The sequence below is a fragment of the Aquila chrysaetos genome, chromosome 23 (genome assembly GCF_900496995.4).
Source record: "Aquila chrysaetos chrysaetos chromosome 23, bAquChr1.4, whole genome shotgun sequence".
Lineage (NCBI taxonomy): Eukaryota > Metazoa > Chordata > Aves > Accipitriformes > Accipitridae > Aquila > Aquila chrysaetos.
In genome coordinates, this window is record NC_044026.1 from 12,521,675 (window position 1) to 12,536,412 (window position 14,738).

Consider the following 14,738-nt stretch of genomic DNA (forward strand, 5'->3'; position numbering starts at 1 on the left):
CTCGCGCCCCGGAGCCGTCGGGGCTGCGGCAGGAGAGGGAGGCCCTCCACGAGACCCTCCGCGGGTGTTCCGGCCGTGCCATCAAGCTGGTCCGAAGTAAAACCCCCTGGAGGACCAGCTCCCTTTCCCTCCAGCCTGCTTCTGCTGACCTCGCGCAGACGTAGCCGCAAGAATCCACGTGCCGCCCGCCGTATTTGGAACATTCCTGCAACTCTTAGTTACGACCGGACCTTTTTGGAAGTATTTGTGAAGCACAGTCCTTAAGAAACACGGAAACGTACACGCCCTACGGCACAGCACGGCCTTCATCTGCTCCTCCGTGGATGGAAACGGGGTGCTCGGGCGGGATGTCTCCTGCGACGCCCTCACGGAGACGCCTCAGCCGGTCCAGGAGGCGACCAGCTCTCCTGAACACACTCACAGACGCCTCGTTCCCCGAAAACTCCACCTGCAGCACAGAATATCCTGCCCGTCTCCTGACGGGGAACTGCAACAACGGCTTTGCCGCAAGGAGGGAGAAATACCGTTTGGCAACGAGGCGTTTCCTACCCAACGCAGCCCGGTGCTCGCCCTGTCCCCCACGCCAGCGGGCCGGGCTCCCCGGCCCCGACCGACACGGTCCCTAGAGGGAAAGCTGCCGCGTCCCCTTGCCCAACACGCGGGCTCCGGCGGAGGGTCTCCACAGAGCGGCCTCCACGCCCAGGCACCTGCGCTCGGTGCCGAAAGACGGGCACTGCGGGAATTCGCTCTTCGCTTCTCAATAAACTGTCTCCAATAATTGCCTTGGCTTTAGAGTCGAAGGCCTCCGGAGTAATGAACAACTGTTATTTCTAGTACAATGGGATCGTTGTCTGTAATGGCGTCCCTTAATTGGTACTGCAGTGCAAATTATGAAAAGCAAGAATATCTGAATACAGAGGCACTCGGCCCTTGTGACAGGAAATGAAGGTCTGTTCCCTAACACCGCTGCATGCCCTGAACTCCGCCTCAAATCAAAATGAATTACATAAATTCAATACTCGAAAAGCAAGCTCTTAACCTTCACAAACAAGAGCTTATAGAGCTCATATCATGTGTGCTCTGGCTATCCCTATAAATGTCCAATGCTTTTTCAGATCCTTCTAATCTCCTGGGCATCCCAGTGCCATCAGAGTTAATGGCAAAACTTGGCTAAAAAGATTGAAGTATGTTTTTTAAAAAGAATGAATAGATCTGTGGGTGTATTATCTTTTGAAGTTTTAGTGGGTTTGACTGCCTAATTGGTTATTTTTTCACTGTAAGAAAAAGCAAGTGAATGTTGCTATATCATCTGCAATATAAAATCCTTCATCTTCCTTCCTATTTTTCATGCCTTAAGAGTCTATCCTTTTCAGCCTCTTGGGTAAAATCTTTTTCATACGTGTTCATGCCTTGCTTTGGTGTTGTACTCCTTGGAAGCAATAATGACCAGAACAAACTCAGGCTTCTGAGAAACAGCATGTTATCTCTACAGTGCCGTTTTAATATTCCAAGAATTAAGAGTCTAAATATTTAATCTCCACTGCAAACTGTCTGAAAAGCATGGTATTGTCAAACAATAGCGGTAAACTGCTGAGGAAAGGTCCAATCCTTCTCTTACTGATGTCAGTGGGAATTTTGCCAGGAAGCTCAGCATGAGCACGGTATAGCCCAAAGTAATCAGTTCTACAGACGATAACACGAAAAGCCCTTAATTATAGCATGATGATTGAGTATTATTACAGTCATGAGACAGAGGCATCTTCTGGAACCAAAACCAAGAAAACGAACGTATTGAGGCTATTCCTCCTCCGAGTTGTGCCTCTTTGGCAGCAGCCTTTTATCAGATGACTTTTCACATGTTAGCACAGCTACTCTGGTTTTGGCCGCAGCCTGACATGCACAGCGAAACGAGCCCAGATTTCCTGTTCCACAGTTCCTCTCTGCTAAAGGTCTCTCAGCCCGCCAAGGCTGCGCCATTTGGTAAGTAAGTAAAATGTTCTCGGCAAACCCAGGAACACTCTGCGCCTTGTCGTCCATCTTCTCACTTCAGTTCAAAGGCACGTCTTGCTCCGCAGGGGCCTTTTCCAGGCTGGGGAAGGGCAAGCAGCTAATGACCATGCGTGATGACCGCCGTCTTGATGAAGGAAGACTGCAGCGGAGATCCCCAGAGCCAGACGCCTGCTTCTGCAGCCTCGACCAGCCTGCCCATCGCTCGAGCTGAGCGCGGAAGGAAGCGGGTTACGGCCGTGAATCGGGCACTGAGGGCACAGACGATGCGTGCAAGCTAACGGGATGCCCATGCAAACACCGTCCGGATCTTCATGGTTCTTCAGGGAACATTTGTTAGGCAGATACACTGATGCAGTTTTGCACAGTTCATCTGAGAACGGGGAGCTTGCACAGTACCCTGCAAAAGCAAAGTCTGTATGAAGATGGGAATATGATTAGACTTTGTATGAACTTTGGATTTAAATGTTTTATTATTACTTATAAGTAAGGAAGTTCCTTTTCTCCCTGTTACTCGGGGGTCAAACAGAAGCCTCCTCTCCCCGTTGAAATCAATGATTTTGGCAGCTTAGCTAAATCTGTCTTAATGAATATTTATAAAACATGCATCGTCACTTCACTCAGCATTACTAAATCATTCATAGCGTTTGGTTCTGGGTTTTATTGTCAAAGTCACAGGAAGCTCCAGTGATGACAGTGGTAAAACACACATCCACAGCAAGTTTTAGGTACATTTTGTGGGGGATTTTCTTCACTACCTTACTTAGGAGAGAAGTTTTTACATTGCATTTTAATTTATTTTTCGCATTTGTATGTTGCTTACGTTTCTTATCTGAAAGGAGCTGTGAAACTCTCCCACTGCTTCCTGCCTGAAATTACTCTCTCTGGATGCAACTCTGATTTCCCTGTCATGATACGTGTTGTCAGGCTTCATCTCCTCTCAAAATTATCATTAAAATGGTACACTGGCAAGCAGTCCCAATTGTAATGGTGGGGGATTCTGAAATATTTTCGGTTATTTTCATAATAGCAGTTGGTAATTTCCTGAAGCTATGCTTTCTGATTAAATAACTTTTTTTTTCTGCAGTCCTCTGAAGCAGTGGTAAAAAATCACTGCTATTTCATTTTAACCTCTCATGAGATGAGCAAAAATCAGTTGCCTAGCAAGCAGAAGTACTACTGCCTGTGTTAAAAAGTCAAAGACAAAAACATGCTGAAAACTTTTTGGATACTTATATAAAGAGATGGTTTATGACTTGGGAGTTGTTTATTGCACAGAGGTCTGTATTTGACCCTGTGCGTCCTGCTCTCACATACTTATTGCCACTTAAAGGAGAGGAGTACCTGTATTCCTCAGACAAGTATTCTGACATTTCAGAAAGATAACAGCTACCTCTCAGTTTAAATAAACTCAGAAATGTGCCTGGAAAATCATTTGTCATCGGCTATAGAAATGTCAGAGTTCCAGATTAAGCAACAGAGGTATTAAATTCTTTTCACTCTTTGACCGTGTGCTAAAATAACCAGCAAATGAAAAGCTATTGTGCTTATTTTCTAAGGGCAGCTACTACATTTGGTAATACCTTCCATGGAAATCCATCACACAATATACGTATTACAGTCCTGAATATTCCACCTACTCTAACCTGTTCTATCCTTCAGTTCTCAACACCTTTGTATAGAGCGGCTCACGTGTCACACATAGCAAACATGCTGCACCTCTCAGTTGGGTGGATATATTTCTGGGGTGCTACAAGCTCAACTTATTAGGGTGCAACATCAATTCCATACAGAAACCTTTGGAAGTGAGAGCTCCGTCTGGGTTTGAGCTTTGTGCAGATCTAAGTGGGAGGGAGTACAGGGAATTTATGTGTTTTACACAAAGAAAGAGGCTTGCCACACCTATAGCCCCTACACTCTGGAAGCGCAGTAACTGCCTGGCTACCAGTGTTTTTAAGGGATGGGGAGGAGATAGAACCACGACTACCCTTCTTGTTATTTGTAACAGACAGGAAAAATCTCCAGGAAAAGCAAGAGAGAGCACCTCTATCACATACAGTGGAAAGACGTCCTGTCAGCCACACAGTACACCAGAAGGCATCATAGCATCCTGCCTCTTCTACAGCATAACCAGAAAGTCTGATGGACAAAGCTTTCACATTACTGCTCACGTTCAGTAAAAGATCTGCCCGGACCAGGAAACCAGGGTGATGCAAAATGCCTCCCCCTTCCTTATCTGCTGCTGTGGAAGCGTGAAGAGTGGATCGTACATCAAAACATGAGGAGGGAGAAAGAAGCTTATCTCCATCAAACTCTCAACCTCTGCCACCAAGTTTCCAAATTCAGAATACTCCCTTTCCATCACGATGCATCGGTACAAGAGCTCCCCAATGACCTGAGCCAGCGAGCGTGTGAGCTTTTTCTATCTCTCTCATCTGTCTCGACCCAGACCGCTAGTTAATTCAGGCCTGGGTCCTGCGGTGAGCTCAGGTGGGCTGGCACAGCCTCTGACAGCAGCGGGACTCCAGGCAGGTCCAGCATCCCACCTGCAGGGACTCTGTGGCAGCGTCAGGACTCCGGTAGCTGATCCAGAAATCAAAGTGGCCATGAAAACTTTCAGGGAAGCATTAAAATAACATTCCCTTTGTGTTATTTATTATTCTTTCCCTCCAAACTTATTGGTTATATCAACCGTCTGTTAAATTAGTGTTCTGGAAGCAAATGCACTTGCGTTCTCACAGACTTTTCTTTGAACTGATGATCTGTTTCAAAATGCCTTTCAACTTGTTAGAAAAAGAAAAAAGGAAGAAGAGGGGGTTATGAGCTAATATCCTTCCTAATAACCACAGAAACCAGAATCTTCTGGAGAAAATTAGCATTTATCTCTTCCCTGGCATAAATCACTCTAACCCACTTTCCCAATTTGCCTGATGGTGAGGGATTGCTAGGCAACACCACACTCGCAGGTCAGCTGCCACTTCATGACTATGCCGATGTCAATTTTTTTGAGGCCTACTCTGAATTTTTTTCAACGATTATGTTGCCATTTAAGATTAAGAGCATTTAAAAATACCTAGCTAATCTTCCTACTGTAATACTAGCTCTTGCTTTGTCTAAAGCGGTGTTGCTACAGCTGAATATTGCTTGGAGTGTCTAAGTATTTGGAAGGAAAACCTGCCATTTTCTTCAGTAGTATAATGAAGTAAGGTATAAGAGCAAGCCTGATTTTAATTATAAGGTGTCCTTTCTCTTACTCTGCCTGCTTTCCCTGTTTTTCATGCCAACAGCAACTGTTTGATTTGACTTGAAGGAAAACCGAACGGCTAGACTGAAGTAGCAGATGAATCATTCTAGTATCTGATAACTTTCCCAAATAAAGGCAGCTCTCTCCAGGAGAAAATGTCAGTCTCCATCGCTTAACAAGCTTATCTGAACCAATGTAGTTAGCAGGGACACGCTCACACAGAAAGGCCGATTGCCGACGGTGGGATTTTCAGTGCGTTGCCAAACTGCCGAGTAAGATAGTAATATTCCCGCTTTCCAGCCAAACTTCAGCACACAGCCTGTGCCTGAGCAAGCGCGGAAGAGTAACAGATATATGACTTACTGCAAAAGTTCCCAACCACCTGAAAAATACAAGGTGCTCTTCAGCAGGCCACCACTGGTGCTGGGGCATCTCCTGCTCTCGTTCTGCTCTGGTGCTGCGGAGGTCCCCTTCCCGCGGGCAGCCCAGGCATTGCCCTGGGAGTCTCAGCCAGACACTCAGCGACGTCAAACAAGTGCCAGCTAAAGACGGGGTTTCATAAAAGTAAGCACTTGAATACAGTGAAGAAACCTTTTTAATGCCGAGTACCTCATTCAGTTTTCAACCTCCTTGCAAACGGCGCTCAGAGGAGTGAGAACGCAAGCGTGGGGGATAAAATTCACCAGCGACGTATGCCGGTAAAGCAGCACTGTTGGAGCCAAGCGCTCGGGGCCGTGAGTTAAAGCGGCACTTGGCTTGCACCCAAACCCCATGGCAAAGCCATTTTCCTAACGCTAGCAATAAGTGCAACAAGTGGGGAGCAGGGGCTGGGGGGCTTCCAGGGAGCCGGCGCTTCCCCCGGCCAAGGCGGCGAGTTTGCTGGGCAGCATCTCCCTCTGGAGGCTCTCCCCGAATCCTGCCTCTCGCCACCGGCCCTGCCCGGGCAGGAGACTCCATCCCAAAGCATCATCTGAACGTCAGGCTTAGGCTTGGGCGAGCCCGATTTATTTTAGCGCATTTTAGCAGGCACGTGGCTTAGAATAGCATGTTTAAAAAACAATAGCATTCTTAAAAATTAGTATTTGGGGGATTTTTAAAAAAATCTGTTACCTGGTCTGTGAACCTTTCAGTAGAGTAAGATGCCACCTTTTTTCTACAGTCCTGATCACTAGACACACGCTTTTCCTAAAAGTATGGGGAGGCTAATGTAATCAGATGTAATTAGAAAGTCAAAGTTGAGGGTTTTAAAAACAACAGAATCTAATCAAACACAATCATGACAGCTGTCATCACTGCCACAGCACTAACAGCAATTTCCCTTTTGCATTTTCAGTGTGTTTTCATCAACACAGGGACTAGTCATTTAAGCCATTTTAAATATATTTTTACATCACATTTTTATTTGTTTGGGTTTCTTCTTTTGACTAGATCTAGTTTTTTGAAGGGAGCCACACACGCCAAGGTTTCTCACACTGCTCTGAAGCTACAGTTGGGTTATCACAGCTTTCAGAAACTTGCAGACGATCCAAAGGAAATTGAAAAGATGGAACCAGAGTTTTCACAGAGGTCCAGTGACTTCAGTAACGCTCCACAGAGCCCCAGGGTCTCCCTCGTCACAGGGGCAGCAACACGCCACCTCATTTTTCTGATGAAAACCATGGAGCGCTCACATGCACTCAGCCTGACAAAAGTTCCAAAGTGAAAAATTTCTAGCTACATCAGGTAAAATGTCAGCTAGCACGGTAATAAAAAAGGAAAACCTAACATAAAACAAGAGTACTCTGATTAGCATGTTGCTTTTTAATGAATGTTACACATTCAGCGAAACCACTGGGCTTCAGAAATAACAAAGTACTGACTGGGTGAAAAAAATCACTGCAGTTCACTGATAATTCTCATGGAAGCTTCTTTATGAAGTTAATCTTCCTTTGGACACTTCTTTAACTGGACACATCTTAGGACCAAATTCTCTCATCAAAGGGTAGATATTAAGCTCTCACTAAAGTCAATGGGACCTCTATGCAGCTCAGAAGAAAACTTGGCATTCATTGGTGTTCCTCTAGGAAGAACAAAGAGGAAGGAAAAAAATTGTCTTTTTAATTAATGTTGTAAAAAACCCCTGATGTTACAATTGGTGAAATAAACAAATAGATAAAACCACAGGATTATAAAAATTGATTGCTATTTGTAAGATTCTTTGAAAACATACAACTCTTAGCGCTTGAGTCTTTTACCAGAGTGTAGATTTATTTTGTTCTGGTTTATCTTCCATTATGTTCATATTGCAAGCTTTTACAGAGGTTTCTCTCTAATTTATTTAATAAAATACCTTTCTTTTATTTTTTCCCTTTTCAGAAAAATACCGATTTGAAAATTATTTTTCCTAAAGATTATTAAATAAAATAGAAATAGTACTTCTAGCATTACTGAATCCATAGTTGCTAGAATCAGAAATCACAAGTCCTACCAGTCACATATAACCAATAACAAGCAAATCCTTATTTCAGTGGAAAAAATGGTCACAAAGGTCAGCCACCCTGTATGTTAAAGAACCATATGAAGAGCAGAAACAACTCAGCTGTTGACTTGCTTAGTCTATCCCACGCTAAAGCATAATTATCCTTCCTCTTTATTTTTATTTCAGAAATAAAGAGGCACGAAGGAAGAATCCATCATAGACTCATACCCAGCTCCCAACAGCCCAACTCACTCTGCTCAGACTACGTACTATGCAAATCAATGCTTGTTCCACTGCCCTTGACGGACACTCGCCGTGGTTTTTCAGTTGCTAAATGTAGTCCTCTGAAGAGGAAACAGTCTGAAAACCTCATCTCCCTCACTGTTCTTTGTACCTTTCAAGGCAGATGACTTGGTCAGCGTATTTTTACTTTCTTGCCAATTAGCTTGACTATGCATTTAATATTTAAATTTATGTTGTTGAGTCTTCTATAGTTTTTATATTATTCCACATACAAATCTGATGGGATATGCTTGGCCTAGAAACCCTGATGACAGCCGGATCCTCAGGTGTGCAGACATCGTCACGGTACTGTCAGTGTCTTCAAGAAGCAGCCTCTTGCAGACTCCGGACGCTGAGGTAGGATGCCCAGGCCGTGGAGGCATCGGTCTTTGTTTTTTTCTGTGCGCGACAATTATCTTATCAGCAAGTAGTGTTTACAGCTGTGACTTCTGCAGGGTTGATATTAAAGCCTTTTGAACTAAAGAGCTCTTTGGGGATCTTTTTGGTTTGCCAAGTCACACAGTGATGTTAGGTCATTACCATTTTCTGCCCCAAGTCAGTTTTGTGCTCTTCTCACTTACGATCCAGAGGGAGATGCTGCTGTTGACACATCCTGGGTGGAAGGTACCAGCCACTTGCTTCGGCTGGCCTTTGGAGTTCATTTCGTCACCAAGGAACCGCTGTCAACGCACCACTGCCGTGCAATACAGTCACAGCTCAGGCGTTGCACCTTTCGTCCTTAGATTTTTCCTTGGTGCCAAAGGATGGAAACTGAACTAGGCGGTGGGAACAGCCTGGCTTTCTGACTGCTCTACCAAGTGCTTTCAGAGGAGAGTTTTCACTTCTGCCGGAGTCCAATCTACCATACCAGCTTGAGATATTGATTGCCTGGAAAAATTTATTTCCACTCTGCTTGAATTTAAGGAGTTGACAAACTTTACATTTTAAGGTAGCTTAAATTTTCCTGTCAGTGTTGCTAATGGAGGTAGCTGGTTTACTTACAGATTTCTCCAAATAACAATGGCAAACTCCCTCCCCTGATGGTAAGTTCAGACCATTTCTTAGAAATCAGCCCCTGTTAGTTACCTCGGTGGTGCAGTACTGTGACACATCTGCCCAAACTTCATCCAGATATAATCTGAGAAGGTTTGAACTGACTTCATCAGGACTAGGACTTGTTTATGTGCCTTTGATAAGCCTAAAGAGTAAGATCTCCAAGTTCCCTGTTTTGCTGACGGAGAGTGACAGAACCTTTCTAGATGGTGACCCAAAGCAATTAAATCAGATGCTGAATGGAGATCTCTCCTGTTGCCACTCAAAACAAGATCCAAGGAAGAGTGGCCATCCTAAAAATCAGCCTTTATGAATCCCACATAATAGATCCAGTGGAAGAGTCCCCTGAACTTTATTAGAGATTAATCTAAACTAAAACCTACACAGCAAATTTTGTCTTGCAAATGGGGAAAGTGAAATTTCCAAAATACATCCTCGATTTTCTAATCAATTATTATTACCACCCTGTACCCAAGGGAAATCTACTACGGACCAGGGAAACACAAGACCAAGGATGTTCCTGACCAAAGGAATCTGTAGTCAAAGCAGACCACACATGAGAAGTTAAATAAAGTATGCCCTGTGATTTATTTTCAGATCTCTCACTGAAAACGTTCCCGTCTAATTCCTAACACCTGCCACCTTTCATACAGTCCTCCAGTAAGCTGTTTGTCAATGTTGGTACAAGTGTTCACTGTACCGAAACCAATCTTCTCTTTCTCAACACAGTGCTTTGTGAGGCACAGTATCAAATATTTTATTACACTCTAGACATACTACAATCTCCAGTAATTCTTTTTTTTTTTATTTCCTCAGAAAAATGTGACATTATCCAATATGATTTTGTCTTGGAAATTCATATGTGTGCTGGTGACCATTCTTTCATACTTCAGATATTCAAAGACATCCTTTTCTACCATTTGTATCACTAATTAACCACAGGTAAACATGCAACTTACTGAACAGTAATGGTGGGATTCCTTCCTTCAATTTTTTGAAGAATTGAACCCTTTCTCCCCTACACCTCTCTTGTCTATTTAAAGATTTATCATCTCTTTAGCAAGCTATACAGGCATTTGTCTTCAGCAATTTCCCAGCTGGTTACAACTTTTCAAAATTCATTATAGAGGATCAGACCGTTATTCTGACATGTAGACTATTTGGGCCTAAAGATCATGTGCAGGTCTTTTTTACTTAATTTTTTTATAATTAGATAATCTGCTGCAATTGGTATGCAGTTCTGTTGGTACAAGATTACCCCACTTCTTTATTCTTTTTGACAGACCCTATAAACATCCCATTTGAATTCTCAATAATCTGGTGTTTATTGCTGTTCTTTTACTGCCCAATATACTGGAATGCCTAAAGTATCCTGACATTTTTTTGGCATCGGTTTCCTTTGAAGTTCAATGGGACATGCACAACTACTGCCCTTTGCATCTTTTTACGGCCGCACCCACAAAATATTGTGCATTTTTAATATAAAAATAATCATTTGGTTGAATAACAGCAATCCAGAGGATACTTCTCTCTAATACTTGGCTACACTGGGTGAAAATTTTGATCACTGAAATACTGTATTTGATCATTGAAATTGAAAAATATTGTATAATATAATGGAAAAAATCAAAGTGAAATCTTGGACTAATCTGAGTTGACGGCAAGCATCCAACTGCTTTGTAGATTAGAGCTACAGCCTCATAAAGAGGAGAATTGCAGAATTATCTGTATCTATAATGACACAAATTCCCAAATTATAGGAAAACAAAATATGAACATGTTAGTATTTTCCTGATACTAACCTTAATTAAATTAGATTTTTACAGCTACTGCTATACACTTTTAGAGCTAAAAATATTATCAAGTAGAGGATGTTGCTAGATAAAGAAGAGTCATCAGATGTCTCATAAAATACCCACGATAGGGAGCTTCAGTTGCTGGTACACAAGCTGCCCAAATGTCATAATGAGAAAGAGTTCACAGGTGAAGTTTCTGGAGACATCAATGACTGCTTCATACAGCCAAAAATCCTACAAAACATGGGAAAAATCACTTCTGTGGATTCAGTCCTAAGCAACAATTTGGAGTCAGTTCAGAGCTAGTTAGAGCTTGAAGCACTTACAGTTGAAGCTTTTGGAAAATTCTGTAACTTCCAAAAGATAGCCATATTTTTCTGGCAGCTGTGTGTGACCAGTATCACTAGTAAATGATAGCTGGAGCACACAGGAGGGCTTCTGGACTGCATCCTGTGGTGCCCAAAGAGAAGCCATCTCACGCTGGCTGGGAGAGCTCTGTGATACGAACCCAAGTCTGTTGAGAAGTGGCAACAACGAGCAGTCGCATTTCAAAAGCACACTCTTGATCCAAACCAAAACACTAACGTAGATGCCTTCCATTAATCCCATGGGGTGGTAGTTAAGTCCTACTATTACAGGTTTTTGACGCTGCTGCTGTGTTGTGGTGCTCCAGTTCTTCATGCATTTTATGCTCGGCAAATAAAATAAAATTAAGACTTAAAAAAAATATTGCTTTAAAGTAGGAAACAGATTTTTGAGTATCCTGGAAGTGTAATTTAGCTTTCTGGTCTTTTGGCTTGAAAGGAGGTTTTCTTCTAAAATAAATAAGAAAAAGAAAAAGAAAAAAAGGAACCTTTGCACTGAACTCAAGCATTTCATAGACCTTTAGAAGGACTGTGCCAGTTAGGATCTGCTGTGTCTGTAGATGAGTAGAGCTGGGGAAAGGAAAGGAAGGGAAGGGAAGGGAAGGCAAGCCAAGCCAAGCCAAGCCAAGCCAAGCCAAGCCAAGCCAAGGGAATGGAATGGAAGGCCAGGCAAGGCCAGGGAAGGGAAGGCAAGGGAAAGCATATCATAGATGATCTGCTGCGTTACCTCAACACATTTAGTATCATAAAGCTGCCAAGTGTGAGGTAACTTTCACACATCTGTCAGGCAGTTGTGTTACAACTGCTGCCTGTTCATCTCCAGTGCCACAGCTTCAGCTGGGCTGCAGCCAGAGCTCCTTCTTCAGCCTCCTTACAGTCTGCTGGAGGAAGGTAGGTACGTTGATATATACATATGCTGAAAACTCACTGGAGCTGGGCCAAATGTAGGTCTGATCAGGGAGAGAAAGGGGCTGAGTAGTATTAATTTCCTTATGTCCTAGTGCTCCCGCATGCTCTTGTGGTCCACCCTGAATTTCCCCGGATTTGCCGCCTCCTCAAAACAGCTCTCTCAAGCTGTGCAATGCTCTTTTGCCTCCCCAACAGTCTTCACAGTTTCTTCCATCCAACTCCCCTGCTCCCAGACTGTAATATAGCAATGGGTACACTACTGTATCAGCTTCTCAATGGCTGCTATTAGCTAGCTTGTGGAAATATCCATTGAAAATATTTCACTGGATATTTTCAATGGCGACAAATGAGTTGTCATTAACAAGACGGAAATAAAAGTTAAACATCCTCAGACTATTACCTCTTCACATTAAAAGCAAACCTTGGCTAGATGTTATAAACCTAGATCTTGTAATTGGCAGTCTAATAATTTCCAGCAAAATGGTGTAATAGGATACATGTAACATATAAGCATAAACATTTTCTATGATGTCATATGTTTTTGTATGTTTCAACCTATACTTTTGTACAAATAATTAATGCATAAAAGGCTCATTTCCCCATAAAATACAAAAACAAAACCTGAAAGTGCTAGCTGTAAACATGCAGACAGCCAAGTTTACCCAGGAGGTAACTCTGCTTTAGGATGGATTAATTTGTTCATGATGCATTATTATTCTTTACTAAATTTGCAGGAACCCTAACAGATAAAAACTGTTCCAAGAGCTGTCTTCTCACTGTCAGTGATGCTTGTGCAAAAGCAAAAAAATATCTTGGCAAGACAATAAGACACCAACATAAGCCCAAGGCTATTCTTTTTCTACATAAATTTCAGTGTCAAAATGGTAGGAAAACCAAAATAATTTTCAAGCTGCTAGAGGGTACTGCCAACTGTGAAAAATAGAAAGAGAACTATAAACATTATTCAAGTGTGCCCTGTTAACTAACAGGAAGATTTTGAAAGGGCTAGCACAGAATTTTCTAAATACATTTTTTCCTGATAAGCAAGATAGACAGATAATAAACAATTAAGGTGTTTTTTTCCTTTGCAAAATAGCTTACAGACGCAATATTAACCAGGCTGAATTGGTTCCCAGCAGAATGCATGTAGAGGGCAAGTCCTGATGTAGTTTTTCATTCTATTTCTTCAGGATCCCTATTGGATGTTTTGCGCAGCAATACCTTCTGAACAAATTCACTTGGGATCAAATTTTAATTATCACTTAAGAATTCAGTGGAAAATCTGCAGGAGTGAAGGATGAATATCTGGTCCTTAGGCATGTAAAAAAAAAGACATCATATTTGCAGTATTTTTCCTTTTGTAGCACGAAAGAGAAGATTCCCAAAGGATCGCTCGTGTGCTGTCACTGGTCTGCAAGCCACTTCAAAAGGTACATGCCTTGGAAGAGAAAGGTGCCCATTGCTGTGATGGCACCTGTTACTGTGACTGCTGCTCTTCCAGGTACATGGCAAAAGAGGGCAGTGGAGCACTGTACACTTCAATAGATTAAACTAATGATCCTTGTAGACTTTTATCTACATTTCTTTGCTGCTGAAATTGTTACAATACCTAAAAAAGCAATCATGATGTATTAATAATATCCAGACAGTTTAAACAGAATATCTCTTCAGCTTTCATTGAAAATGGCATTTCTCTCCTAGCGAGCCTTGTAATCGATTGATTGAAACCTCCTTAAATTGCATACGTTACCTTCCAAATCCCCTGTCACAGGAGGTATTGCGTTTTCACTCATTAATAGGATTCTCCATGTTGGTTTCATTTGTGTCACCTCCTTCACATGCACTCCAGGGAAGCTGGCATTCCTGCCTATAACACAACTCTCCAAGTTAAAAAGGCCAACAGTACTTTAAGGGTCCTCACAGAGAATGAATTTTCTTTCCTTTCCTGTGTCACTAATAACAAACTGTGTTGGTTTTTGCCAATGTGCCATGGCCAGTCATTGCTTATGTTGGGCACTTTCTTAGTTCTTGGGCGGTTCTGCCTTCTGAAGCCTTCCCAAGTATTTCTAGACTTCCTCTGCACCACGTCCATCTCTAAATGTGTTCATTCATGCAACTTTAAACACTCAGCAACACCATCCGTTGTTCCTGTATTTAAGAAAAGAGCTTGAAGGTCAACGATATCTTCAAACATCTCTAGTTTTACATTTTAGTAAAATCGAATCTGAGGTTTGGTTTGCTTTGGTTTTCAGTTGGAGTCTGGGATGCTGTTTCCTTTTGCTGAAAGCAGCGGTTCCCATTTCTGCGTAAGTTGACATGAAGAATATGTCATTAAAAATAATGACATGTTATTTAAGAGGAATGGTCACAGTGAAGAACCCTGGCCTCTCTACCCAACAACCTTCTTTCATCTTGTCAACAACAGCCTTTAATCTTTCTTTAAAATGACAAAGGTTTCCAGTGTCAATATACTCCTCTGACTGTCCTCGGGATGGCAGTGCTCTAACCAGATTTATTAGCAAAGCTCTTACTTTCCCATTATAAGCCAAAGTCTGGTACTCAAATGTCATTCACTTCAAAATCCTGCATTTTATTTAATGGCTATAACATGTCAGCACTGTCTC

At 42.4% G+C, this 14,738-nt stretch overlaps 2 protein-coding genes across 2 annotated transcripts in view; both read right to left on the bottom strand.

The window, feature by feature from the left end:
* ZBED1 (zinc finger BED-type containing 1) overlaps positions 1 to 14,738 on the bottom strand; it is a 58,591-nt gene that overhangs the window by 28,223 nt on the left and 15,630 nt on the right. The window lies entirely within an intron of this gene.
* LOC115334667 overlaps positions 1,481 to 14,738 on the bottom strand; it is a 28,516-nt gene continuing 15,258 nt past the window's right edge. The window contains exon 2 of the mRNA XM_029999152.1: positions 1,481 to 2,407. Within this exon, the coding sequence (XP_029855012.1) occupies positions 2,052 to 2,407 (356 nt within the window). The 3' untranslated portion in view covers positions 1,481 to 2,051. The remainder of the gene's footprint in view (positions 2,408 to 14,738) is intronic.